This window comes from Gorilla gorilla, chromosome 5, assembly GCF_029281585.2.
Source record: "Gorilla gorilla gorilla isolate KB3781 chromosome 5, NHGRI_mGorGor1-v2.1_pri, whole genome shotgun sequence".
NCBI lineage: Eukaryota > Metazoa > Chordata > Mammalia > Primates > Hominidae > Gorilla > Gorilla gorilla.
Window position 1 is genome coordinate 194,883,976 of NC_073229.2, and position 27,717 is coordinate 194,911,692.

Here is a 27,717-nt window from a genome sequence, read left to right on the forward strand (position 1 = left end):
ACGCGCGCAGCGGGCGCGGGAGGTCAGTAACTTCCCCGCCCCGGCCCGGGACCCCGCCCCGGCCCGGCCCGCTCCTGCCGTAGACCCCGCCCCAGCCCCGGCCCGGGACCCCGCCCCCGGGACCCCGCCCCGACCCGGCCCCGCCTTTTTCTCTGCCTCCCCTCCCTGCACGTACGGGCCCCGCCCCTCGCGCGACGTGTTTTGTTGACCGGGAAACGGGTTCTCCGGAGCCAAGGTCCGCTCGGGTGAGTGCCCTCCGCTTTTTGTGGCCAAACCCAGCCACGCAGTCCCCTTCCTGCGGCATCCTCCACACCCGGGGCCTGCTGGTCTCCGCGGATGTCACAGGCTCGGCAACCGCCCTCCTGTCGGCGGGGAGTCCCGCGACGCCCGGAAATGCTCCGGAGCCTGTCGCTCAGCTGCCAGATCTGCGTCTGTGTCCGGTTCCGTCACTGAGGTCGCCCCTGTCCGGCCCTTCCACCCTAGTTCTCTTCACCGTCCGCCCATCCTGTCGCGCGCGGCCTCAGGTCCCCATTCGGCATGTGGCTTGTCTTCCATCGTCCCCACCCTCGCCCCTCTTGGCCCCTCAGGGCAGCCCTGGGATTCGGCAGACGCCAGTCCTCCCTGAGATGCTTCCCCATCCTTCCCTCCGCCAGGCCCTACGTCTCCGCAAACCCCACGCTTCGGGGTGACCGCCTCAGACAGGACCCTGAGCCCGAGACTGGGGTAGGGGACCTGCCCGATCCTGTAACAACCCTCGTGCTTCTGCACAGTCGCCTCCCACTAGCGGTGAGTGTTGGGTGTTTACCTTCCAGGTGTCCCACTGGGAAGTGGGCTCTTCCTTGGCGGGGGCTTCTTCATTGCCTCGCTGTGGATGTCGAGGTGGGGCAGGAGAGTGAGGAGAAAGCGGAGAGGAGGGAGGTAGAGCCAACGAGCGAGAAAAGGGGAGGGAAGTTTAGATGGGAAGTGGATGGGTCTGAGGAATTTGAACAAACACTGACAATGAAGGAGAGTGACCTGAGCAAGTAGTAGTGGGGTAAATGGAAATAGACAAAATGGGAATCAGCAGAGATATGGAGGACAGAATACAATGAGGAGGCCTTGACCGTCAGTAGCAGAGAGGGCAACAGAAGCCTAATTCCCAAATTCCTTAGATGGTTTTCTGATTTCCAAATTAGTTTCCCTTTTAAATTTGTTGTGTCAGGTTCAGCTTATGAGGCCTCAATACTTTTCAGTCTTAATTGTATATTGAAAATACTTTTTGTTTACTAAATACTTTTTACATTAATTCAGTGTGCTCTTTGTAAGGATATTGATGATGTGAGTTAGTTTAGTATTCAACAGCTTCCTCTATTCCTTTATATGATCTCTGTATTTAATGGCTGTGGCATAAAGTTTCCAACTAAGTATAAGTATCAAGTTTTCTTTGTGCTATTTTCTGCAAATATTGAAGGATGACCTGGATTGTCCTAGAACTTTGTTCCAACAGATTACATGTGTTCATAATCAATAAATTGCTCAAAGATATTTCCAAAGCTCACCTTTTATGTTTTTCAGTTCCAATAATTACATCTTTTTAAGGTTTATATTTTTTGATGACTTAATGTGATGTTCTGGAGAAGACAAATGCTTTTAATCAATATGATTGAAACCGTGAAAGACAAATCGCTGTTACTTAAGAGTGTGACATATGATCTGAAATCTTTAGGGGGCAGGGATGTTAAGGGAAAACTGCTGCTATCGTATCACGGTCATGCCGTTCCTGTGAAGCTGGTGCTGGTTACTCTCTACTGGCTTCTGTTCACCTTTCCACCAGCCCCAAGACACACACATACTGACACAAGGCAGTGGACAGGGAAAGAGCAAGACTTTATAAAGTAAGCACAGAACAAAGGTATCTTTCTAATGAGGAGGAGGTGTTGGTTCTGGGAAGGAAGCTTGGGATTTGGGTATTCAGGATCCAGAAGTGAGAGAGCCTGGGAAGTTCAGGAACCAGAGAAAGAAAAAGACTTGCCCATTCTCACCCATGACCCTGTGCTCAGCAGGTACTAGCAGAGACTTCAGGCTCCGTGACTAAAAGGCGTCAGACCAGTTGATATACCCACAGCTGCCATGTAAGTATGTGTGTGGACTTCACTAGGGAAGAACGGTGTTATGAAAGAAGGGGCAGAAAAACTCACCTGTTGGTCTCCATGTAGACGTTTATTGTCCTGAATTCCTGGAGGTTCAGTGAAAAGCAGAAGATTGTCTTTTACACATGTTGAGTTATGCCCCCATATATGTGGTTGTGGTAAAGAAAGAGGATGTGTTGATGAGAGGTCCTGAAATGCATTTTCCTAATACTCAGCAGGGGCTTCTCAAGAAGGATCTTCCCTAAGAAAGAAGCTCAGAGAACAAAAAAGGAAAAGGATTAGATATGGCACTTTTGCTGGAAAAAGTCATGTTATTCATTGATTGTTTTGTCATCTCCCTCAAGTGTTGTTTTTAGGATGTGGTAATCTCTGACCCTGCCTAACACATTTCCCAACTCACCCATAGCCTTCCCTTAATGTCCTCCCATCTTCACACTATCACACTGTGACCCAGTGAATTCGAACTTGTGAAGTTCCATTCGGGGGATCATATGGGAAGGGCTTCACACCCAGACGTAGATTATAGATGGGAAGTGGGCCACATGGTGTCAGTGAGGCAAGTATGGATCGTTTAGGGACAATGCACTGTCAGATCTTTGTTGACCATGATTAGAGAAACTGTGCATATTAGTAGTGAATTAATGTCAGGAATACCTGACAAATCCTGGAAAAGAAGACTGATGAGAGGAAATGTGTTCTGCCCAATTGTATAATGCATTTGAAGCTTAAAACAATGAATCAGTATTGATCTGGTCACAAAATATTAATGATTTGAATTAAAAAGAAAAGTTTAGAAAATGATAGCTTTGACAAATTAAGGTAGCATTTCATCCACACGATGGAATGTGTTTTATTCAGTAATTGATTTAAAAATGGAATCAACCTAAGTGTCTAACAGGAGGGAGTTTTATAAATTGTTCACAGAGCATCTGTTCCAAGGAGACCTTGATGTTCATAGATTTGTAAAGAATGCTGCTTACTAGCACACTGACTCCTCTGCAAATGTTTGAGGGTTCCTCCACTTGGGGCAAGTTGGGGGTTTGATCGCAGAGTAAATAAATGGTGCATTTTATAATGTAATATATTCTAGCAAGATGCAGCCCACAAACTGTATAGATACTCTTATGTACCACGTAAAGTTCATCTAGTACTTTAACCAGAACTTGATACTGTATGTATGTTTTTTTTTAGATTTGGATAAAATGACAACTCATTGTTATTTCCAGTTCACAAAGTAATTGTGAGGCTGAATAAATTTTATTATTTTATAGACATATATGTAAAATGAATTTTTCTATGAAACTCATTTTTGATGTATATTAGATGCTATTTTATATTCTGTAGTTTAACTATATGTACGCACACACAAACACACACTTCGGTGTCTTATTATGTTTCTGCAGTGAAACCAAAATCCTTCCTTCACGCTCTTTGATTTTATGTTTTCCTCAGGAAGGCAGGAGCTATGGTATATGATAAAATATTATGTTTTATTCAGTCCACTTATGAAATTGTTTAACATTGTTATAAATATTTATATAACTTATTTTAAATTTCCAAATAACATAGGTTACATGAAATTTGACAACATTTTTTCTTCTCACCACTATTTTGACTGTATACTCACCAAAAATCAAAATTTAGACAAAATTGACTTTTAGACTAATTCTCATTTTTTGCATGTAAAAGACCACATGGGACGTTTAAGTCTAGGTTGCCCTGAGTCTACAGTCACTGAGGTTTTATGTCACTATGTCCTCCATTCTAATAATAGGATTTTCAGGCTTTATTCATGTCATTTTTATATCCTCATTAAGGTTTAAAATTTATTTACATGGGTCTACAAATTTATTTCAAATCATAGCCATAATATTTGGCTGTTGTAAATAGACACTGATTTTGTGTGTTTGCTTTTTTTAAGGACTAATGTTCCTGGACAGGCAGGTGTTAGAGACAGGGTGGATCTGCCGGCCAGGCAGGTAGTGTAGAAAGGGTGGACCTGCTGGATAGGCCGGTAGTATAGACAGGGTGGATCGGCTCATAAGGCAGGTAGTATAGACGGGGTGGCTTTGCTGGACAGGATGGGAATGTAGATAGCGTGGATCTACTGGCCAGGCATGTAGTATAGACAGGGTGGATCTACTGGGCAGGCAGGTAGTGTAGACAGGGTGGACCTGCTGGAAAGCAAGTAGTGTAGACAGTGTGGATCTGCTGGACAGGCATGTAGTGTAGACAGGGTGGTCTGCTGGACAGGCAGGTAGTGTAGACAGGGTGGATCTCCTGGCCAGGCAGGTAGTGTAGATAGCGTGGATCTATAGGCCAGGAAGGTAGTGTAGACAGGGCGGATCTGCTGGCCAGTTAGGTAGTGTAGACAGGGCAAATCTGCTGGCCAGGCCTGTAGTGTAGATAGGGTGTATCTAGTGGCCAGACAGGTAGTGTAGACAGGGCGTATCTGCTGGACAAGCAGGTAGTATAGACAGGGTGGATGTGCTGGAGAGGCAGGTAGTATAGACAGGGCGGATCTGCTGGACAGGCAGGTAGTGTAGACAGAGTGGATCTGCTGGACAGGCAAGTAGTATAGACAGGGCATGTCTGCCAGTCAGGCAGGTAGTGGAGATAGCGTGCAACTACTCGCCACGCAGGTAGTATAGACAGGGTGGATCTGCTGGGAAGGCAGGTAGTGTAGACAGCGTAGACCTGCTGGACAAGGAAGTTGTGTAGACAGGGCAGATCTGCTGTGTAGGCAGGTAGTATAGACAGGGCGGATCTGCTGTGCAGGCAGGTTGTGTAGACAGGGTGGTCTGCTGGAGAGGCAGGTAGCATAGACACGGTGGATCTGCTGGCCAGGCAGCTAGTATAGACAGGTTGGATCAGCTGGCCAGGGAGGTAGTATAGACAGGGTGGATCTGCTGGACAGGCAGGTAGTATAGAGAGGGTGCATCTGCTGGCCAGGCAGGTAGTGTATATAGCGTGGAGCTAATGGCCAGTCAGGTAGTGTAGACATAGTGGGTCTGCTGGGCAGGCAGGTAGTGTAGATAGCGTGGATCTACTGGGCAGGCAGGTAGTGTAGAAAGGGTGGATGTGCTGGACAGGCAGGTAGTGTAGACAGAGTGGATCTGCTGGACAGGCAGGTAGTATGGACAGGGTGGATCTGTTGGACAGGCAGGTAGTATAGACAGGGCAGATCTGCTGGCCAGGGAGGTAGTATAGACAGGGTGGATCTCCTGGACAGGCACGTAGTGTATAGAGGGTGGACCTGCTGGATAAGCAGGTAGTGTAGACAGGGTGGATCTGCTGGCCAGGAACGTAGTGTAGATAGCGTGGATCTACTGGCCAGGAAGGTAGTACAGAGAGGGTGGATCTGCTGGGCAGGCAGGTAGTGTAGACAGGGTAGATCTGCTGGATAGGCAGGTAGTATAGACAGGGTGGATTTGCTGGACAGGCAGGTAGTGTAGACAGGGTGCATCTGCTGGACGGGCAGGTAGTGTAGACAGGGTGGACCTGCTGGACGGGCGGGTAGTGTAGACAGTTTGGACCTGCTGGGCAGGCAGCTAGTGTAGACATGGTGGACCTGCTGGACAAACAGGTAGTGTAGACAGGGTGGTTCTGCTGGCCAGGCAGGTAGGGTAGATAGCGTGGATCTATTGGCCAGGCAGGTAGTGTAGACAGGGCGGATCTGCTGGTCAGGTAGGTAGTGTAGACAGGGCGGATCTGCTGTAGAGGCATGTAGTGTAGATAGGGTGGATCTAGTGGCCAGGCAGGTAGTGTAGACAGGACGGATCTGCTGGACAGGCAAGTAGTATAGACAGGGTGGATGTGCTGGAGAGGCAGGTAGTATAGACAGGGCAGATCTGCTGGACAGGCAGGTAGTGTAGACAGAGTGGATGTGCTGGACAGACAAGTAGTATAGACAGGGCGGGTCTCCTGGACAGGCTGGTAGTTTAGATAGCGTGGAACTACTGGCCAGGCAGGTAGTGTAGACAGGGTGGATCTGCTGGGAAGGCAGGTAGTGTATACAGGGTGGACGTGCTGGACAAGCAGGTAATGTAGAAAGGGTGGATCTGCTGGCCAGGCACATAGGGTAGATAGCGTCGATCTACTGGCCAGGCAGGCAGTATAGACAGGTTGGATCTGCTGGGCGGGCAGGTAGTGTAGACAGGGTAGATCTGCTGGATAGGCAGGTAGTATAGACAGGGTGGATCTGCTGGACTGGCAGGTAGTGTAGACAGTGTGCATCTGCTGGACAGGCAGGTAGTGTAGATAGGGTGGACCTGCTGGCCAGCCAGCTAGTGTAGACAGGGTGGACCTGCTGGAGAAGCAGGTAGTGTAGACAGGGTGGATCTCCTGGCCAGGCAGGTAGTGTAGATAGCATGGATCTATTGGCCAGGCAGGTAGTGTAGACAGGGCGGATCTGCTGGTCAGGTAGGTAGTGTAGACAGGGCGGATCTGCTGGCCAGGCCTGTAGTGTAGATAGGGTGTATCTAGTGGCCAGACAGGTAGTGTAGACAGGGCGTATGTGCTGGACAAGCAGGTAGTATAGACAGGGTGGATGTGCTGGAGAAGCAGGTAGTATAGACAGGGTGGATCTGCTGGACAGGCAGGTAGTGTAGACAGCGTGGATCTGCTGTCGAGGCAGGTAGTGTAGACAGCGTGGATCTGCTGGGCAAGCAGGTAGTGTAGACACGGTGGAGTTGCTGGGTAGGCAGGTAGTATAGACAGGGTGGATCTGTTCGAAAGGCAGGTAGTATAGACAAGGTGGATCTGCTGGATAGGCAGGGAGTGTAGATAGCGTGGATCTACTGGCCAGGTAGGTCGTGTAGACAGGGTGGATCTGCTGGGGAGGCAGGTAGTTTAGACTGGGTGTACCTGCTGGGCAGGGAGGTAGTGTAGACAGGGTTGATCTGTTGTCCACGCTGGTAGTGTAGATAGCATGGATCTAGTGGCCAGGCAGGTAGTGTAGACACGGTGGATCTGCTGGGCAGGCAGGTAGTGTAGACAGGGTGGACCTCCTGGACAAGAAGGTAGTGTAGACAGGGTGGGTCTGCTGGCCAGGCAGGTAGTGTAGATAGCGTGGATCTGCTGGCCAGGCAGGTAGTGTAGACAGGGTGTATCTGCTGGGCAGGCAGGTAGTGTAGACAGGGTGGATCTGCTGGCCAGGCAGGTAGTGTAGACAGGTTGGATCTGGTGGCCAGGGAGGTAGTATAGACAGGGTGGATCTTCTGGACAGGCAGGTAGTATAGACAGGGTGGATCTGCTGGCCAGGCAAGTATTGTAGATAGCGTGGATCTACTGGCCAGACAGGTAGTGTAGGCAGGGTGGATCTGCTGGGTAGACAGGTAGTGTAGACAGGGTGGACCTCCTGGACAAGAAGGTAGTGTAGACAGGGTGGGTCTGCTGGCCAGGCAGGTAGTGTAGATAGCGTGGATCTGCTGGCCAGGCAGGTAGTGTAGACAGGGTGTATCTGCTGGGCAGGCAGGTAGTGTAGACAGGGTGGATCTGCTGGCCAGGCAGGTAGTGTAGACAGGGTGGATCTGCTGGGTAGACAGGTAGTGTAGACAGGGTGGACCTGCTGGACAAGCAGCTAGTGTAGACAAGGTGGATCTGCAGGCTAGGCAGGTAGTGTTGATTGCGTGGATGGGCTGGACAGGCAGGTAGTGTAGACAGGGCGGATCTGCTGGACAGGCAGGTAGTGTAGACAGGGTGGATCTGCTGGCCAGGTAGGTAGTATAGACAGGGTGGATTTACTGGCCAGGGAGGTAGTATAGACATGGTGGATCTATTGGAAAGGCAGGTAGTGTAGAGAGGGTGGATCTGCTGGCCAGGCAGGTAGTGTAGACAGGGTGGATCTGCAGGACAGGCAGGTAGTGTAGACAGGGTGGATCTGCTGGCCAGGTAGGTAGTATAGACAGGGTGGATTTACTGGCCAGGGAGGTAGTATAGACATGGTGGATCTATTGGAAAGGCAGGTAGTGTAGAGAGGGTGGATCTGCTGGCCAGGCAGGTAGTGTAGACAGGGTGGATCTGCAGGGCAGGCAGGTAGTGTAGATAGGGTATTCCTGCTGCACAAGCAAGTAGTGTAGACAGGGCGGATCTGCTGGCCAGGCAGGTAGTGTAGATAGCGTGGATCTACTGGCCAGGGAGGTAGTATAGACAGGGTGGATCTGCTGGGCAGGGAGGTAGTGTAGACAGCGTGGATCTACTGGACAAGCAGGTAGTGTAGACAGGGCGGATCTGCTGGGCAGGCAGGTAGTGTAGACAGGGCGGACCTGCTGGGCAGCCAGGTAGTGTGGACACTTTGGTCTGCTGGACAGTCAGGTAGTATAGACATGGTGGATCTGCTGGCCAGGCAGGTAGTATAGACAGGGTGGATCAGCTGGCCAGGGAGGTAGTATAGACAGGGTGGATCTGCTGGACAGGCAGATAGTATAGACAGGGTGTATTTGTTGGCCAGGAAGGTAGTGTAGATAGCGTGGAGATAATGGCCAGGCAAGTAGTGTAGACAGGGTGGATCTGCTGGCCAGGCAGGTAGTGTAGATAGCATGGATCTACTGGGCAGGCAGGTAGTGTAGACTGGGTGGATCTGCTGGGCAGGCAGGTAGTGTAGACAGGGTGGATCTGCTGGCTAGGCAGGTAGTATACACAGGACGGATCTGCTGGACAGGCAGGTAGTGTAGACAGGGTGGACCTGCTGTATAGGCAGGTAGTGTAGAAAGGGTGGATCTGCTCGACAGGCAGGTAGTATAGATAGGGTGGATCTGCTGGCCAGGCAGGTAGTATAGACAGCGTGGATCCGCTGGACAGGCAGGTAGTGTAGATAGCGTGGATCTACTGGCCAGGCAGGTAGTGTAGACAGGGTGGACCTGCTGGGCAGGCAGCTAGTGTAGACAGGGTGGACCTGCTGGGCAGGCAGGTAGTGTAGACAAGATGGATCTGCTGGCCAGGCAGGTAGTGTAGATAGCGTGGATCTGCTGGCCAGGCAGGTAGTGTAGACAGGGTGTATCTGCTGGGCAGGCAGGTAGTGTAGACAGGGTGGACCTGCTGGACAGGCAGGTAGTGTAGACAGGGTGGATCTGCTGGCCAGGCCGGTAGTGTAGATAGCATGGATGTACTGGCCAGGCAGGTAGTGCAGACAGGGTGGATCTCCTGGGCAGGCAGGTAGTGTAGACAGGGTGGATCTGCTGGACAGGCAGGTAGTATAGACAGGATGGATCTCCTGGACAGGCAGGCAGTGGAGATAGCGTGGATCTACTCGCCAGGCAGGTAGTGCAGACAGGGTGCTTCTGCTGGGCAGGCAGATAGTGTAGGCAGGGTGGACTGCTGGGCAGACAGGTAGTGTAGACAGGGTGGATCTGCTAGCCAGGCAGGTAGTATAGACAGGGCGGATGTGCTGGGTAGGCAGGTAGTGTAGATAGGGTGGACCTGCTGGGCAAGCAGGTTGTGTTGACAGGGTGGATCTGCTGGCCAGACAGGTAGTGTAGATAGCGTGTATCTGCTGGCCAGGCAGGTAGTAGAGACAGGGTGGATCTGCTGAGCTGGCAGGTAGTATAGACAGGGTAGATCTGCTGGATAGGCAGGTAGTGTAGACAAGGGGGATCTGCTGGACAGGCAGGTATGAGACATTGTGGTTCTGCTGGACAGGCAGCTAGTGTAGACAGGGTGGATCTGCTGTCCAAGCAGGTAGTGTAGACAGGGCGGATCTTCTGGGCAGGCAGGTAGTGTAGACAGGGTAGATCTGCTGGGCAGGTAGGTACTGTAGACAGGGTGGATATGCTGGACAGGCAGGTAGTACAGACAGGGTAGATCTGCTGGTCAGGCAAGTAGTGTAGCTAGCGTGGATCTATTTGCCAGGTAGGTAGTGTAGACAGGGTGGATCTGCAGGGTAGGCAGGTAGTTTAGACAGGGTGGACCTGCTGGACAGGCAAGTAGTATATACAGGGCGTGTCTGCTGGTCAGGCAGGTAGTGGAGATAGCATGGAACTACTGGCCAGGCAGGTAGTATTGACAGGGTGGATCTGCTGGAAAGGCAAGTAGTGTATACAGGGTGGACCTGCTGGAGAAGCGGGTAGTGATGACAGGGTGTATCTCCTGGCCAGGCAGGTAGTGTAGATAGCGTGGATCTACTGGCAGTCAGGTTGTGTAGACAGGGTGGATCTTCTGGGCAAGCAGGTAGTGTAGACAGGGTGGACCTGCTGGATAGGCAGGTAGTATAGACAGGGTGGATCGGCTCGAAAGGCAGGTAGTATAGACACGGTGGATCTGCTGGATAGGCAGGCAGTGTAGACAGGGTGGATCTGCTCAACAGGCAGGTAGTATAGACAGGGTGGATCTGCTGGACAGGCAGGTAGTGTAGATAGGGTGCACCTGCTGCACAGGCAGGTAGTTTAGACAGGGTGGACCTGCTGGACAAGCAGGTAGTGTAGACAGGGTGGATCTGCTTGCAAGGCAGGTAGTGTATATAGCGTGGATCTACTGGCCCAGCAGGTAGTGTAGACAGGGTCGATCTGCTGGACAGGAAGGTAGTATAGACAGGGTGGATCTGCTGGACAGGCAGGTAGTGTAGACTGGGTGGATATGCTGGCCACGGAGGTAGTGTAGATACAGTGGATGTACTGGCCACCAGGTAGTGTAGTTAGGGTGAACCTGCTGGACAGGAAGGTAGTGTAGACAGGGTGGACCTGCTGGACAAGCATGTAGTGTAGACAGGGTGAATCTGCTGGTAAAGCAAGTAGTGTAGATAGTGTGGATCTGCTGGCCAGGCAGGTAGTGTAGAGAGGGTCAATGTGCTGGACAGGAAGGTAGTAAAGAAAGGGTGGGTCTGCTGGACAGGCAGGTAGTGGAGATAGCATGGATCTACTGGCCAGGCAGGTAGTGTAGACAGCTTGGGTCTGCTGGCAGGCACGTAGTGTAGACAGGGTGGACCTGCTGGACCAGCAGGTATTGTAGACTGGGTGGATCTGCTGGCCAGGGAGGTAGTGTAGATACCGTGGATCTACTGGCCTGGCAGGTAGTGTAGACAGGGTGGATCTTCTGGGCAAGCAGGTAGTGTAGGCAGGGTGGACCTGCTGGACAGGCAGGTAGTATAGACAGGGTGGATCGGCTCGAAAGGCAGGTAGTATAGACAGGGTGCCTCTGCTGGACAGGAAGGGAGTGTAGACAGCGTGGATCTACTGGCCAGGCAGGTAGTATAGACAGGGTGGATCTGCTGGGCAGGCAGGTAGTGTAGACAAGATGGACCTGCTGGGCAAGCAAGTAGTGTAGACAGTGTGGATCTGCTGGACAGGCAGGTAGTGTAGATAGTGTGGATCTACTGGCCAGGTAGGGAGTATAGGCAGGACGTCTCCGCTGGGCAGGCAGGTAGTGTAGACAGGGTGGACTTGCTTGACAGGCAGGTAGTATAGACAGGGTGAATCTGCTCGATAGGCAGATAGTATAGACTGGTTGGATCTGCTGGACAGGAAGGTAGCTTAGATAGCGTGGGTCTACTGGCCAGTCAGGTAGTGTTGACAGGGTGGATCTGCTTTGCAGGCAGGTAGTGTAGACAGGGTGGATCTGCTGGCCAGGCAGGCAGTGTAGATAGCGTCGATCTACTGTCCAGGCAGGTAGTATAGACAGGGTGGACCTGCTGGACAGGCAGGTCGAGTAGACAGGGTGGATCTGCTGGGCAGGCAGGCAGTGTAGATAGCGTGGATCTACTGGCCAGGCAGGTAGTATAGACAGGGTGGATCTGCTGGGCAGGCAGGTAGTGTAGATAGGGTGGATCTACTGGCCAGGCAGATAGTGTAGACAGGGTGGATCTGCTGGACAGGCAGGTAGTGTAGACAGAGTGGATCTGCTGGACAGGCAGGTAGTATAGACCGGGCGGGTCTGCTGGACAGGCAGGTAGGGGAGATAGTGTGGAACTACTGCCCAGGCAGGTAGTGTAGACAGGGTGGATCTGCTGGGAAGGCAGGTAGTGTATACAGGGTGGACCTGCTGGACAAGCAGGTAGTGTAGAGAGGGTGGATCTGCTGGGCAGGCAGGCAGTGTAGACAGGGTGGACCTGCTGGACAATCAAGTAGTGTAGAAAGTTGGATCTGCTGGCCAGGCAGGTAGTGTAGATTGCGTGGATCTACTGTCCAGGCAGGTAGTATAGACAGTGTGGATCTGCTGAGCAGGCAGGTAGTGTAGACAGGGTGTATCTGCTGGACAAGCAGGTTGTGTATGCAGGGCGGATGTGCTGTGTAGGCAGGTAGTATAGACAGGGAGGATCTGCTGGGCAGGCAGGTAGTGTAGACAGGGTGGTCTGCTGGACAGGCAGGTAGCATAGACACGGTGGATCTGCTGCCCTGGCAGGTAGTATAGACAGATTGGGTCAGCTGGCCAGGGAGGTAGTATAGACAGGGTGGATCTGCTGGAGAGGTAGGTAGTATAGACAGGGTGTATATCCTGGCCAGGCAGGTAGTGTAGATAGCGTGGAGCTAATGACCAGGCAGGTAGTGTAGACATGGTGGATCTGCTCGCCAGGCAGGTAGTGTAGATAGCATGGATCTATTGGGCAGGCAGGTAGTGTAGAAAGGGTGGATCTGCTGGGCAGGCAGGTAGTGTAGACAGGGCGGATGTGCTGGCCAGTCAGGTAGTATACATTGGGCGGATCTGCTGGACAGGCAGGCAGTGTAGACAGGGCGGATCTGCTGGACAGGCAGGTAGTGTAGACAGGGTGGACCTGCTGGACAGGCAGGTAGTGTAGACAGGGTGGACCTGCTTGAAAGGCATGTAGTGTAGACAGGGTAGACCTGCTTGAAAGGCAGGTAGTGTAGACAGGGTGGATCTGCAGGACAGGCAGGTAGTGTAGACAGGGCGGAACTGCTGGACAGGCAGGTAGTGTAGACAGGGCGGATCTGCTGGCCTGGGAGGTAGTATAGACAGGGCGGATCTGCTGGACAGGCAGGCAGTGTGTAGAGGGTGGACCTGCTGGACAAGCAGGTAGTGTAGACAGGGTGGATCTGCTGGCCAGGCAGGTAGTGTAGATAGCGTGGATCTATTGGGCAGGCAGGTAGTATAGACAGGGTGGATCTGCTGGGTAGGCAGGTAGTGTAGACAGGGTAGATCTGCTGGACAGGCAGGTAGTATACATTGGGCAGATCTGCTGGACAGGCAGGTAGTGTAGACAGGGTGGACCTGCTTTAAAGGCAGGTACTGTAGACAGGGTGGATCTGCTGGACAGGCAGGTAGTGTAGACAGGGTGGACCTGCTTTAAAGGCAGGTACTGTAGACAGGGTGGATCTGCTGGACAGGCAGGTAGTGTAGACAGGGTGGACCTGCTGTATAGGCAGGTAGTATAGAAAGTGTGGATCCGCTCGACAGGCAGGTAGTATAGACAGGGTGGATCTGCTGGCCAGGCAGGTAGTATAGACAGCGTGGATCTACTGGACAGGCAGGTAGTGTAGATAGCGTGGATCTACTGGCCAGGCAGATAGTTTAGACAGGGTGGATCTGCTGGGCAGGCAGGTAGTGTAGACAGGGTGGACCTGCTGTACAGGCAGGTAGTATAGACAGCGTGGATCCGCTGGACAGGCAGGTAGTGTAGATAGCCTGGATCTACTGGCCAGGCCGGTAGTATAGATAGGTTGGATCTGCTGGGCCACCAGGTAGTGTAGACAGGGGAGATCTGCTGGATAGGCAGATAGTATAGACAGGGTGGATCTGCTGGAAGGGCAGGTAGTGTATATAGGGTGGATCTGCTGTACGGGCAGCTGGTGTAGACAGGGTGGACCTGCTGGACAAACAGGTAGTGTAGACAGGGTGGTTCCGCTGGCCAGGCAGGTAACGTAGATAGCGTGGATGTATTGACCAGGTAGATAGTGGAGACAGGGCGGATCTGCTGGTCAGGTAGGTAGTGTAGACAGGGCGGATCTGCTGGCCAGGCATATAGTGTAGGTAGGGGGGATCTACTGGCCAGGCAGGTATTGTAGGCAGAGTGGATGTGCTGGAGAGGCAGGTAGTAGAGACAGGGCGGATCTGCTGGACTGGCAGGTAGTGTAGACAGAGTGGATCTGCTGGTAAGGCAGGTAGTATAGATAGGGCGTGTCTGCTGGTCAGGCAGGTAGTGGAGATAGCGTGGAACTACTGACCAGGCAGGTAGTATAGACAGGGTGGATCTGCTGGTAAGGCAGGTAGTGTGTACAGGGTGGACCTCCTGGAGAAGCAGGTTGTGATGACATGGTGGATCTGCTGGTCAGGCAGGTAGTGTAGAGAGGGTGGATCTGCTGGACGGGCAGGTAGTGTAGATAGGGTGGACCTGCTGGAAGGGCAGCTAGTGTAGAGAGGGTGTACCTGCTGGAAAAGCAGGTAGTGTAGACAGGGTGGATCTGCTGGCCAGGCAGCTAGTGTAGATAGCGTGGATCTATTGGCCAGGCAGGTAGTGTAGACAGGGCGGATCTGCTGGTCATGTAGGTAGTGTAGACAGGGCGAATCTGCTGGCCAGGCAAGTCGTATAGACAGGGCGTGTCTACTGGTCAGGCATGTAGTGGAGATAGCCTGGAACTACTGGCCAGGCAGGTAGTATAGACAGGGTGGATCTGCTGGGAAGGCAGGTAGTGTATAGAGGGTGGACCTGCTGGAGAAGCATGTAGTGATGACAGGGTGGATCTGCTGGCCAGGCAGGTAGTGTAGATAGCATGGATCTACTGGACAGTCAGGTTGTGTAGACAGGGTGGACCTGCTGGATAGGCAGGTAGTATAGACAGGGTGGATCTGCTGGCCAGGCAGGTAGTGTAGATAGCATGGATCTAATGGCCAGGCAGGTAGTGTAGACAGGGTGGATCTGCAGGGCAGGCAGGTAGTGTAGACAGGGTAGACCTGCTGGACAAGCACGTAGTGTAGACAGGGCGGATCTGCAGTGCAGGCAGGTAGTGTAAATAGCGTGGATCTACTGGCCACGGAGGTAGTATAGAAAGGGTGGATCTGCTGGGCAGGCAGGTAATGTAGACAGGGTGGATCTATTGGACAAGCAGGTAGTGTAGACAGGGTGGATATGCTGGGCAGGCAGGTAGTGTAGACAGGGCGGGCCTGCTGGGCAGCCAGGTAGTGTAGACAGGTTGGTCTGCTGGACAGGTAGGTAGTATAGACATGGTGGATCTGCTGGCCAGGCAGGTAGTTTAGACATGGTGGATCAGCTGGCCAGGTTGGTAGTATAGACAGGGTGGATCTACTGGACAGGCAGATATTATAGACAGGGTGTATCTGCTGGCCCGACAGGTAGTTTAGGTAGCGTGGAGATAATGGCCAAGCAGGTAGTGTAGACAGTGTGCGTCTGCTGGCCAGGCAGGTAGTGTAGATAGCGTGGATCTACTGGACAGGGAGGTAGTGTAGACAGCGTGGATCTGCTGGGCAGGCAGGTAGTGTAGACAGGTTGGATCTGCTGGCCAGGCAGGTAGTATAGACAGGGCGGATCTGCTCGCCAGGGAGGTCGTATAGACAGGGCGGACATGCTGGACAGGCAGGTAGTGTATACAGGGTGGACCTGCTGGACAAGCAGGTGCTGTAGACAGGTTGGATCTGCTGGCCAGGCAGATAGTGTAGATAGCGTGGATCTACTGGCCAGGCCGGTAGTATAGATAGGTTGGATATGCTGGTTCGCCACGTAGTGTAGACAGGGTAGATCTGCTGGATAGGAAGGTAGTATAGACAGGGTAGATCTGCTGGATAGGAAGGTAGTATAGACAGGGTAGATCTGCTGGATAGGAAGGTAGTATAGACAGGGTGGATCTGCTGGACGGGCAGGTAGTGTAGACACGGTGGATCTGCTGGACCGGCAGGTAGTGTAGACAGGGCGGACCTGCTGGACGGGCAGCTAGTGTAGACAGGGTGGACCTGCTGGACAGGCAGGTAGTGTAGACAGGGTCGATCTGCTGGTCATGTAGGTAGTGTAGACAGGGTGAATCTGCTGGCCAGGCATGTAGTGTAGATAGGGTGGATCTACTGGCCAGGCAGGTAGTGTAGACAGGGCGGATCTGCTGGTCATGTAGGTAGTGTAGATAGGGCAAATCTGCTGGCCACGCATGTAGTGTTGATAGGGTGGATCTACTGGCCAGGCAGGTAGTGTAGACAGGGCGGATCTGCTGGACAGGCAGGTAGCATAGATAGGGTGGCTGTGCTGGAGAGGCAGGTAGTATAGACAGGGCGGATCTGCTGGAGAGGCAGCAAGTGTAGACAAAGTGGATCTGCTGGACAGGCAAGTAGTATAGACAGGGCGTTTCTGCTGGTCAGGCAGGTAGTGCAGATAGCGTGGAACTACTGGCCAAGCAGGTAGTATAGACAGGGTGGATCTGGTGGGCAGGCAGGTAGTGTAGACAGGGTGGCCCTCCTGGAGAAGCAGGTAGTGATGACAGGGTGGATCTCCTGGCCAGGCAGGTAGTGTAGATAGCGTGCATCTACTGGTTAGGCAGGTTGTGTAGATGGGGTGGATCTGCTGGGCAGGGTGGTAGTGTAGACAGGGTGGACCTGCTGTATAGGCAGGTAGTATAGACAGTGTGGATCTGCTCAACAGGCAGGTAGTATAGACACGGTGGATCTGCTGGACAGGCAGGTAGTGTAGATAGGGTGCACCTGCTGGACAGGCAGGTAGTGTAGACAGGGTGGACCTGCTGGAGAAGCAGGTAGTGTAGACAGGGTGGACCTGCTGGACAAGCACGTAGTGTAGACAGTGCAGATATACTGGCCAGGCAGGTATTGTAGATTGCGTGGATCTACTGGCCAGGTAGGTAGTATAGACAGGGTGGATCTGCTCAGCAGGCAGGTAGTGTAGACAGGGTGGATCTGCTGGACAAGCAGGTTGTGTAGACAGGGCGGATCTGCTGTGTAGGCAGGTAGTATAGACAGGGCGGATCTGCTGGGCAGGCAAGTAGTGTAGACAGGTTGGTCTGCTGGACAGGCAGGTAGCATAGACACGGTGGATCTGCTGGCCAGGTAGCTAGTATAGACAGGTTGGATCAGCTGGCCAAGGAGGTAGTATATACAGGGTGGATCTGCTGGAGAGGCAGGTAGTATAGACAGGGTGTATCTGCTGGCCAGGCAGGTAGTGTAGATAGCGTGGAGCTAATGGCCAGGCAGGTAGTGTAGACATGGTGGATCTACTGGGCAGGCAGGTAGTGTAGATAGCATGGATCTACTAGGCAGGCAGGTAGTGTAGCAACGGTGGATCTGCTGGGCAGGCAGGTAATGTAGACAGGGTGGATCTGCAGCACAGGCAGGTATATTGGCAGGGTGGATCTGCTGGACAGGCAGGTAGTATAGACAGGGCAGATCTGCTGGCCAGGGAGGTAGTATAGACAGGGCAGATCTACTGGACAGGCAACTGGTGTATAGAGGGTGGACCTGCTAGACAAGCAGGTAGTGTAGACAGGGTGGATCTGCTGGATAGGCAGGTAGTATAGACCGAGTGGATCTGCTGGACAGGCAGGTAGTTTAGACAGAGTGGGTCTGCTGGACGGGCAGGTAGTGTAGAGAGGGTGGACCTGCTGGATAGGCAGCTAGTGTAGACAGGGTGGACCTGCTGGGCAGACAGGTAGTGTAAACAGGGTGGTTCTGCTGGCCACGCAGGTAGTGTAGATAGCGTGGATCTATTGGCCAGGCAGGTAGTGTAGACAGGGTGGATGTGCTGGAGAGGCAGGTAGTATAGACAGGGCGGATCTGCTGGACAGGCAGGTAGTGTAGACAGAGTGGATCTGCTGGACAGGCAAGTAGTATAGATAGGGCGGGTCTGCTGGACAGGCAGGTAGTGTAGATAGCTTGGAACTACTGCCCAGGCAGGTAGTGTATACAGGCTGGACCTGCTGGACCACCAGGTAGTGTTGAGAGGGTGGATCTGCTGGGAAGGCAGGTAGTGTAGACAGGGTGGACCTGCTGGACAAGCAGGTATTGTAGACAGGGTGCATCTGCTGGCTGGCAGGTAGTGTTGATAGCTTGGATCTACTGGCCTGCCAGGTAGTGTAGACAGGTTGGATCTGCTGGGCAGGCAAGTAGTGTAGACAGGTTGGACCTGCTGGACAAGAAGGTAGTGTAGACAGGGTAGATCTGCTGGACAGGCAGGTAGTGTAGATAGCCTGGATCTACTGGCCAGGCAGGTAGTATAGACAGGGTGGATATGCTGGTCAGGCAGGGAGTGTAGACAGGGTAGATCTGCTGCATAGGCAGGTAGTATAGACAGGGTGGATCTGTTGGACAGGTAAGTAGTGTAGACAGGGTGAACCTGATGGAGAGGCAGGTAGTGTAGACCGGGTGGAGCTGCTGGATAAGCAACTAGTGTAGACAGGGTGGATCTGCTGGCCAGGCAAGTAGTGTTGATAGCGTGGATCTACTGACCAGGCAGGTAGTGTAGACAAGGCAGATCTGTTGGGCAGGTAGGTAGTGTAGACAGGGCGGATCTGCTGGCTACGCAGGCAGTGTAGATAGGGCGGATCTACTGGCTAGGCAGGTAGTGTAGACAGGGCGGATCTGCAGGACAGGCAGGTAGTGTAGACAGGGCGGATCTGCTGGACAGGCAGGTACTGTAGACAGGGCAGATCTGCTGGAGAGGCAGGTAGTATAGACAGGTCGGATCTGTTGGACAGGCTAGTAGTGTAGACCGGGTGTATATGCTGGACAGGCAGGTGGTATTGACAGGGTGGATCTTCTGGGCAGGCAGGTAGTGTAGACAGGGTGGATCTGCTGGATAGGCAGGTAGTGTAGACAGGGTGGATCTGCTGGATGGGCAGGTAGTGTAGATAGGGTGGACCTGCTGGACAGGCAGGTAGTGTAGACAGGGTGGATATGCTGGATGGGCAGGTAGTGTAGATAGGGTGGAGCTGCTGGACAGGCAGGTAGTGTAGACAGGGTGGGCCTGCTGGAGAAGGGGTAGTGTAGACAGGGTGGATCTGCTGGCCAGGCAGGTAGTGTAGATAGCGTGGATCTGCTGGCCAGGCAGGTAGTGTAGACAGTGTGGATCTGCTGGACAAGCAAGTAGTATAGATAGGGCGGAACTGCTGGACAAGCAGGTAGTGGAGATAGCGTGGATCTACTGTTCTGGCAAGTAGTGTAGACAGGGTGGATCTGCTGGGCAGGCAGGTAGTGTAGGTAGCGTGGATCTACTGGCCAGGCAGGTAGTGTAGATAGGGTAGATGTGCTGGATAGGCAGGTAGTGTAGACAGGGTGGATCTGCTGGACAGGCAGGTAGTGTAGACAGGGTTCATCTACTGGACAGGCAGGTAGTGTGGATAGGGTGCCCCTGCTGGACAGGCAGGTAGTGTAGTCAGGGAGGACCTGCTGGACAAGCTGGTGGTGTAGACAGGGTTTATCTGCTGGCCAGGCAGGTAGTGTAGATAGCGTGTATCTACCGGCCAGGCAGGTAGTGTAGACAGGGTGGTTATGCTGTGCAGGCAGGTAGTGTAGATAGGGCGGATCTGCTGTCGAGGCAGGTAGTGTAGATTGTGTGGATCTACTGGTGAGGCAGGTAGTGTAGACAGGGCGGATCTGCTGGACAGGCAGGTAGTGTAGACAGTGTGGATCTGCTGGACAGGCAAGTAGTGTAGACAGGGCATGTCTGCTGGCCAGGCAGGTAGTGGAGATAGCGTGGATCTTCTGGCCAGGCAGCTAGTGTAGACGGGGTGGATCTGCTGGACAGGCAGGTAGTGTAGACAGGGTGGATCTGCTGGAAAAACAGGTAGTGTAGATAGGGTGGATCTGCTGGCCAGGCATGTAGTCTAGACCGTGTGGATCTCCTGGAAAAGCAGGTAGTATAGACAGGGTGGACGTGCTGGACAGAGGGATGAGTCACACCCCAGGTGGGCCTGAATGGGACGGCATGAGACTTCATCACGTTACTCAGAATGAAACACAATTTAAAACGTGTGTATTGTTTATTTCTGGAATTTTTCATTTAATGTTTTTGGACCATGACTGACTGAGAGTAGCTGAAACCTCAGAAGGCAAAGCAGTGGATAAGAATGACTTGCTGACCTGAACACTTTGCTCTTAGAAACTTTGTGTGGTTGGTTGTCTGATCTGTGACTTCCTTTAATTCACTTCTCTGAGTTCCTTAAAGATAGGAATCATGTTTTATTCCTCTCACAGCCATATTTCCTTAAAAACTAGTTGGTGAACCGTGGAAAATCTAGATTGCTCAGGCTGCCTTCTGCCAATAGAGATAATGTTGCCTTTCAGCGGTAGTTTGCTTTTCTGAAATTTTCAGTCATCCCACCCTTTAGAAGGAACAACTTTAGAGAATAAGACTGGCCGGTATGCAACTCCCAGAATTTTCTCAGGAATGTTTCAAAAATCTATTGTTATTCTGGATACTGGTGAACAGATGGGCGAACGGCTCAGGCTCTGCCACTGGCCTTCTCCATGACTGTGTTTGTAGGGACAAAGCATGGTAGCAAACAACCTCAAAAAACCTCTGTGGCTTGAAAACACAAAGTTTAATCACTTGTCCATGCTTCTCTTCCACTGCAGGCTGGGGGTAGCTCCTGTATCCTCAGGCCCAGGTGAGATAATTTTCCCATCCTGAGCACTGCCAGGCTTATGGCAGAGGGGAGGGTGCAGGAACGTTGTGCGGCGTTTAAAGTTTCTGCCAATAAGGGGCAGAGTCACTTCCATTCCGTTCCATTGGCTGGGCCTGACCACGGGACAAGTAGCAGAACCTTTCCATCCATGAGAAACAGAGAGTGTCTGGAGGAAGAATACACACTGTCCCCAACTCCCAGAGTTAATCCTGTGAATTCGTCAACAGGATGATACACTTGCCTCACTGGCTTTTTGTTTCAATAGACAGAATCATAGAGTCTTGTTGTGCTGAGAGCCTTGTAGGTCACGCAGTCCAGGGATGCAAAATTAGAAGACAATGACGAGGCGCAAACCTGAGAGCGGAGGTGAACGGAGTCCGGAGGGCGGGGGCTGCAGGCCGAGCACACAGCCCACCGGGGAGCAGCCATCTCCGCTGCAGCCGACGTTGCCCTAGAGAGATGAATGCAGGCCCAATGTTGGCAGCTATTCCAATGTGAAAGAAACTAAAAATCCAGACTTTTACGTAACAATATTCTAATATTTGCAACATTAATCAGCTGGGGGAAAAAGGGTCCACAGAACTTTTGCAGCCTGTGAGCCACCCATTTCTACCCAAATTCAGCCCAAACCTCTAACTGCACAAGCTCACACAAATAGAGAAAGCCAGGAAAAGTATCCAGAACTCCACATGCACTTCACTACTAACAGGGGCCTCCAGCCCTGGTAAGCATGGGAACCACACATGTAAACACTGAGGTGCCCTGCCACGCCAGTGAAGTGCATGCTGCTCGTGTATGACCCATTTTTAACCGCTAAAGGCATAAAACACGAATACTGTGAATTCAGTTAATAAGTTGAATTTACACCAGTTCTCCCTGATACAGCTGAATCAGATCTTTCCCATTATTCACTCCTCAGTATATCACCCCTTCTGTTGAACAGAATTAAGTAAATATTTAAAATATTTAAAATATTTAAAATTTCTTACCCAGGGGCCAGCAGATTATGATCCAGAGGCCAGCCTGTCTGCTTTTGTGTATAAAGTTCTCATGGAACAGAGCTGTGAGCCTGCCGTGTGTGGTCTACGGCTGCCCCTGGACACAGCTGCAGAGCTGATTCCCGCACAGACCTCGGGGCCCACAGAGGGAGGCGCCTTCCCTCCATCATCCCCACTGAGCACCAGCCGCCGCAAACACTAAAACCTGCGGAACTCACTCCATGCTCCTTGTTGGCTTTCTTCACATAAAGTGGATAAAACTGGGTGTTTACAGCCTAAAGCAGCCCATGCCAAGGCACTCCTCAGGGACTGAGCCTTAGTCACAGCCCTTGTGACTACAGCAGGTCCATAGATGGGAGCTGGCCGAGGGATCCGTGTGCCTCCAGCTTCTCGGAGCTGGAAAGAATCCATACTGGAAAAATGTTCCTTCAGTGCTCCTCCTTCTGGGAAAAAAAGACGGGGAGCTACATCAACCTTAAGGGTTAATGTTGCTTGAATGTAAGCATAATAAATATTCAGCATGTCTCCTAAGACCTGGAGTATCATCAGAGACCAAGCTTGGGAAACCACAAAGAATGACGCCCAGTTTCTAAGAGTCATTCCATGCTTTACAATCAGCCCACAACCACCGAGTCCCAGGAAGCCCAGCGGAGACCGCGGCAGGTCCTGACGCAGCATCAGCCTGAGTCTGAGCCCAGAGGAAGCTTCTGCTGCCACAATTGCTGCGTGTGCTCATGGCTTGGGTGCAGGCCCAACCACAGCGGACCAAGGGCAGGCTGAGATTTGGCCTGGACTGGAGGTCTGTCTCAAGGAGGGTGAATTGTCTTTGACTTTTGCATTCTTCCCTTTTCCTTTCTATTCTCTTGGTGACCTGAACACAGACAGAAAGTGAACGTTTTTTGCATAACTTCCCTGTAGATTCTGGATATTAGGCCTTTGTCAGATGCATAGTTTGCAAATAGTTTCTCTCATTTAGTAGGTTGTCTGTATTCTCCATCAAACGTTTCTCTTGCTGTGCAGAAGCTCTTCCATTTAGTTAAATTCTACTTGCCAATTTTGTTTTGTTGCAATTGTTTTTGGGAACTTAGCCAAAAATTCTTTGCCAAGGCCAACGTCAAGAAGAGTATTTCCTAGGTTATCTTCCAGGATCTTACAGTTTGAGGTCTTACATTGAAATCTTTAATATATTTTGAGTTAATTTTTGTATATGGTGAAAGGTAGGGGTCTGGCTTCAGTCTTCTGTATGTGGCTAGCCAGTTATTCCAACACCATATATTGAATAGGATGGTCTTTTTCCACTGCTTCTTTTGCTGGCCTTGTCAAAGGTTGGATGGTTGTAGGTGTGTGGCTTTATTTCTGAGTTTTCTGTTCTGTTCATTGGTCTATGAGTCTGTTTTTGTACCAGTACAGAAGCTGTTTTGGTTACTGGGGCTGTATAGTATAGTTTGAAGTTGAGTAGTGTGATGTCTCTGGCTTTGTTCTTTTTGCTTAGGATTTGCTTTGGCTATTTGGGCTCTCTTTTCATTCCATATGAATTTTAGGATAGTTTCTTCTTGTTCTTAAATGCATTTTATAATTGTTTAGCTCTAAGAAAAAAACTTGATTTTATATTGGAATAGCATTAAATTTAATATTTTTAAAAAATGTTTCATCTACTTCTAACTTACTGCAAAGAGTTTTATAAAGTTGCCTGTAATGATTTTTTAATGTTTTTCTTCATTTTTATAAAGGAAACATCCTTGTAACCACACCCAGGTCAAGGAATAGAACTTTATCATTCATCCCAGAAGCGCCCACCGCATGTCCCATTTCTATTATAACCTACTTCCTCTCCCCAAAAATAACCACTTCCCAAACTCTTATGGTAATCATTTCCCTAATCTTTATAGTTTTATCACCAAGTGTATATCCCTAGACACTATAGTTTAGTGTTGTTTTATTCTTAAAATTTGATAGGTTTTTAAAGTCTCTTTTAATGTACACGTTTTTCTCTCTATCTCTTTCTTTTCCTTATCTTTTACAATGTTTAAATTTTCTTCTGTTAGCACTTGTAACTTTCTTATTTTTTTTTATTCTAATCAGATACCTAGTGGTTTGTTTTGGTTGATTATTTTCTCTTGAGAGCCAGCTTTTGGATTTACTTCTTAGTTCTATTCTTTTTCTACTTAATAATATCTGCTTTTATTTGTAATAATTCACCCGTTTCTTTTGGTTCACTTATTCTTTTTCTGGCTTTTTCAGTTATATGTTTAAATAATTTATTTTTATTATTTAAATTTGTATTGATATAGGTATTTAATGCTATAAAGTTTCCTGCGACAGTTACTTTTTTTCTGAGTCCTATAAATTCTCTCTATATTTTCCCAGCCTTTTATAGCTGTATATCTTATATGCAGTATGGTGTTTGATTTTGCTTTGTGAGCCAATCCAAGACTGTTTTCCATTTAATAGGTGAGCCAAGTCCATTTTTTACATCACAGATAACAGGGAACCACCTTGTTCTATTTTATTTGCTTTTACCCTTTTGGTATTTAAGAGGGCTTTCTTCCTTCCTTTTTTTTCCCACTTTTATCCTAATGCCTTTATAGCAAACACTTAGTTTCTTTGGTTGGCTCTCCATAGTACCTGATACTGCAGTTAGCTGATGGACACCCCAGTCCCAGTTGGCTCCTGCACATCTTCTGCCTGCCCCTACCACTTCTCTGGTGGTTGTTCTTTGTCTGCATTGTCCAAGCTGGTAACCATGGCATGCTGCACTTTTATCACCGTCATGTGCCAGCAGCTCCACAGATAAATACAGACCACCCGGCAGCTCACCTTTGCGTCTGCCTCTAGTCATTTTGGTTTCCAGAGCTTATTCTTTAGTGGGTCATCCCTCAGCTCCTGGTCACCGTACTTCCTGTGTTTGTGTGTACTCATAAAAAATATGTGTGACTTTTACCCTTGATAGTCACTATATAGATGTTAAATCTTTGGCTTATATTTTTTCCCTTAAATATCTTAAATATGTTACTGAACCTATTCTATTCTGGACCTGTAATCCCTACTACAAAGCCACTCACAAGTCCAGTTTTCATCATTTCTGATTTTACAGACATGCATTCTTAAGGGGGAGGAATTTATAGAACTGGAAGCCATGTTAATATCGTAGTCATGAGGTGGCTGAGATTTAGTCTGTCCAGGTAAGATGGTGCAGGTAGGGAGTGTGGTGGTCCAAGTGGCACATGCAGGAAGTCACAGAATATGGGAGGCATTGTTTTGTGTACCCTGTGCACAGAGTGTCTGATGCCCTTTGATAGGTTTGCGGCCTCATCTGGTGGACTTTCTGGCACAGCCCTTCTTCAAGGTTGCTGCATCTGAAGCTCTTTAAGACGGTGTTTCCCTTCTGCCAGATTGCACACTGTGCACAGTGCAGTTGCTTCTCCCTGCGGAGTGAGATGGGCCCACATTGGCTGTGGCTCCACCTGGCCTTGGTGCTCTTGTCGCCCTCTGCTCTGCTGCTCCCTTCATGTAAGAAGGGTGTGTTAAGGGTCCGTAAGTGTGTCGTGTTAGATATTTAGGAAGGAAATGTTAATTCTAAAAATAGGTTTCACATCTTTTTTTTTAACTTATATAAAATTGACTGGACTTTCTCTTCTGGATTATCTTCTTATAATTAGAGACTAATAACACACTGATATGAAGTAGCTTTATATCAGGAAAAGGGATAAATGTAAACATTTGCCTACCAGGAGAAAATAATATGGCCTGATTGGAAAATGTACAGATAAAAAGCTAAGTTTAGTAGGTAGCCATTGATGAACACAGTCTAACTTAAGACAACAATTGGGGATTGTTAGAGCAGAGATTGTAGCTCCCTTCTGGGGAGGAGCTGACCAAAATGTCATCCAGCTCCTGCTTGACAGAAGAGGTGCAGCCAAATTGATCCAAAGGAAATGTCAGAGGAGGCCAGGGTGGGAATTATCAACAACTGTGTTTGAGGATTTGTTCCACTTTGTTTTGGTTTTGGTGAAATTATCACAGTTTGCATGTTATATTACCTTGGCACTTAGAGTCATGGCAACTTGTTGCATTTATGCAAGATTTTTTCTCCCTAAAGTCTCTTCTGTTTGATAGCATATATGTACCTTTCATAATCAATATCAAACTGAAGTAACTTGAAAAGATAGATAATTTTATTCATTTTCTGGGATTCCATAACCACAAACTCAGTGGCTTAAAACCACAGAAATGTATGTCCTCACAATTCTGGAGGCCAGAAATCCAAAATCAAGGGCTCGGCAGGGTTGCTTCCTACCGGCAACTCAGGGAAGTTGAGTTTATGAGTATGTATTATTTTTTATTGTGTGTAGTGTAGTACTTTAATAATTATTAAAAATTAAATCATTCACAAATGTTGGTCATTTTTCTTACTGGTAACAAAAGTTTTGTGACATATCTTACAGCAATATAGTTAAGAACTGATGCCCTTGATTAGCAATTTTAAAAACCGGAGGCTTATCCTAGCCTGTCTTATTTTCCTAGACTTGTGTGGAAATGATTTGAAGATGATGGCCCATAACAGCACATTTCTGTAAAGCCTGTGCTTAGAACCCTAGAGTGGTCTGGGAGATGAAGATTAAGACCTTGTTATCCATCTCTTAAGGAAAATACCATCAGAGGAAAATGCAAATCTTATTTCAGGTCATCACTAGAATGAGGATTGTAATTTATAGAAATTGGGGTTTAATTATGAGAAATAGTTCCGTTCTTGGCTCTCGTTTACTTCTATTTGGAGTTGTTTTGTTGATTCTTCTCTATTCTCTTCTCTTCCTTTTCTTGAATGGAAAGGAACTTGGAAAACTCATGCCCTGTCCTTGGGCTTGTCAGAGGAAACTTGGAATGTCATTGCCTTTTGGGCACATTTGCAAGCAAGGGGGTGACATATGCCGTGGTGCAGCTTGGGTGTGGGGAGTTAAGGGCTGTTAGCTCCATCATTCAGACATGTTTTAAGTTTATGGAAACTCTGTGTTTTATACAAGTGCGTTTGTGCCCTGTATTTTCCGCTTGTGTTGTATAACGTTCTATTCTTTGTTTTTAACACTTCCCGCCCCCACCCCATCCCTCCGACATGCACCTCAGACAGCATGAACAAGACAAGCTGCTACTTCCTCTCCTCTCTTGCACACTGTTTATCTTTAATTGCAGCAAAATACACATAACATAAAATTGCCATCCTAACCATTTTTAAATGTACAGTTCAGTGGTGTTAAGTACATTCACATTATTGTGCAACCATTACCACCATCCATCTCTAGAACTTTTACATCTTCCCACACTGAAACTCTGTCCCCATTAAACGCTAACTTTTCATTCTCCAGCACCCCCAGACCTGGTAACTGGCTTTCTATTTTCTGTCTGTATGATTTGACTTTTCTGAGTACCTCATATAAGTCAAATCAGACAGTATGTGTCCTTTTGTGACTGTCTTATCTCAGCGTAACGTCCTCAAGTTTCAGCCCTATTGTAGCATGTGTCAGCATTTCCTTTTTCAGACTGAATAATATTCCATATTGTGTATAGTGTACACCACATTTTGTTTATTCATCCACTGATGGACATGTGGGTTGCTTCCATGTTTATCTGTTGCAAGTAATACTGCTATGAACGTGGGTATACAAGTATCTTTCATTCTCTGCTTTCAGTTCTTTTGAATATATACCCAGAAGTGGAATTGCTGGATCATATGGTAATTCTGTGTTTAATTTTTTGAAGAACCTCCATACTGTTTCCTATAGTAGCTACACCATCCTCCATTTCCACCAACATTGCACGAAGGATCGTTTCCCCACGTCCATGTCAACACTTGTTAAACTTTTTTTTTTTTTTAATTTGCCAGTAGCCTCATAATGAGCATGAGGTAGTATCTCATTGTAGTGTTAATTTGCATTTACCTAACAATTCGTGATGTGGAGCATCTTTTCATGGGCTTGTTGGCTGCTGTGTCTCTTCTTTGGAGAAGTGTCTGTTGAAGTTGTTTGACATTTTTTAATCAAGTTGTTGGGCAGTTTCCCTTGTTTTTAAGGCAGAGTA

At 49.6% G+C, this 27,717-nt stretch overlaps 2 protein-coding genes across 2 annotated transcripts; one reads left to right on the plus strand and one right to left on the minus strand.

Annotated features, from left to right (window-relative positions):
- Nucleotides 1-30: 30 nt before the first annotated feature.
- On the plus strand, nucleotides 31-2,917 carry LOC134758710 (uncharacterized; the record flags this gene model as incomplete). Its single annotated transcript, XM_063707357.1, has 2 exons — nucleotides 31-245; nucleotides 654-2,917. Coding segments are annotated over 2 exons (588 nt in total), but the record flags the coding sequence as incomplete, so codon positions are not given.
- Nucleotides 2,918-21,843: 18,926 nt separating this feature from the next.
- Nucleotides 21,844-22,339, minus strand: LOC101124995 (protein FAM87A). Its single transcript, XM_055391230.2, has one exon. It carries the CDS (start codon nucleotides 22,321-22,323, stop codon nucleotides 21,844-21,846), a length of 480 nt encoding a protein of 159 aa, XP_055247205.1. The 5' UTR covers nucleotides 22,324-22,339.
- Nucleotides 22,340-27,717: the final 5,378 nt, after the last annotated feature.

Coding starts and splice junctions, on each gene's coding strand:
- LOC101124995 (XM_055391230.2), bottom strand. CDS start 22,323: ATGCTGCGTCAGGACCTGCCGCGGTCTCCGCTGGGCTTCCTGGGACTC.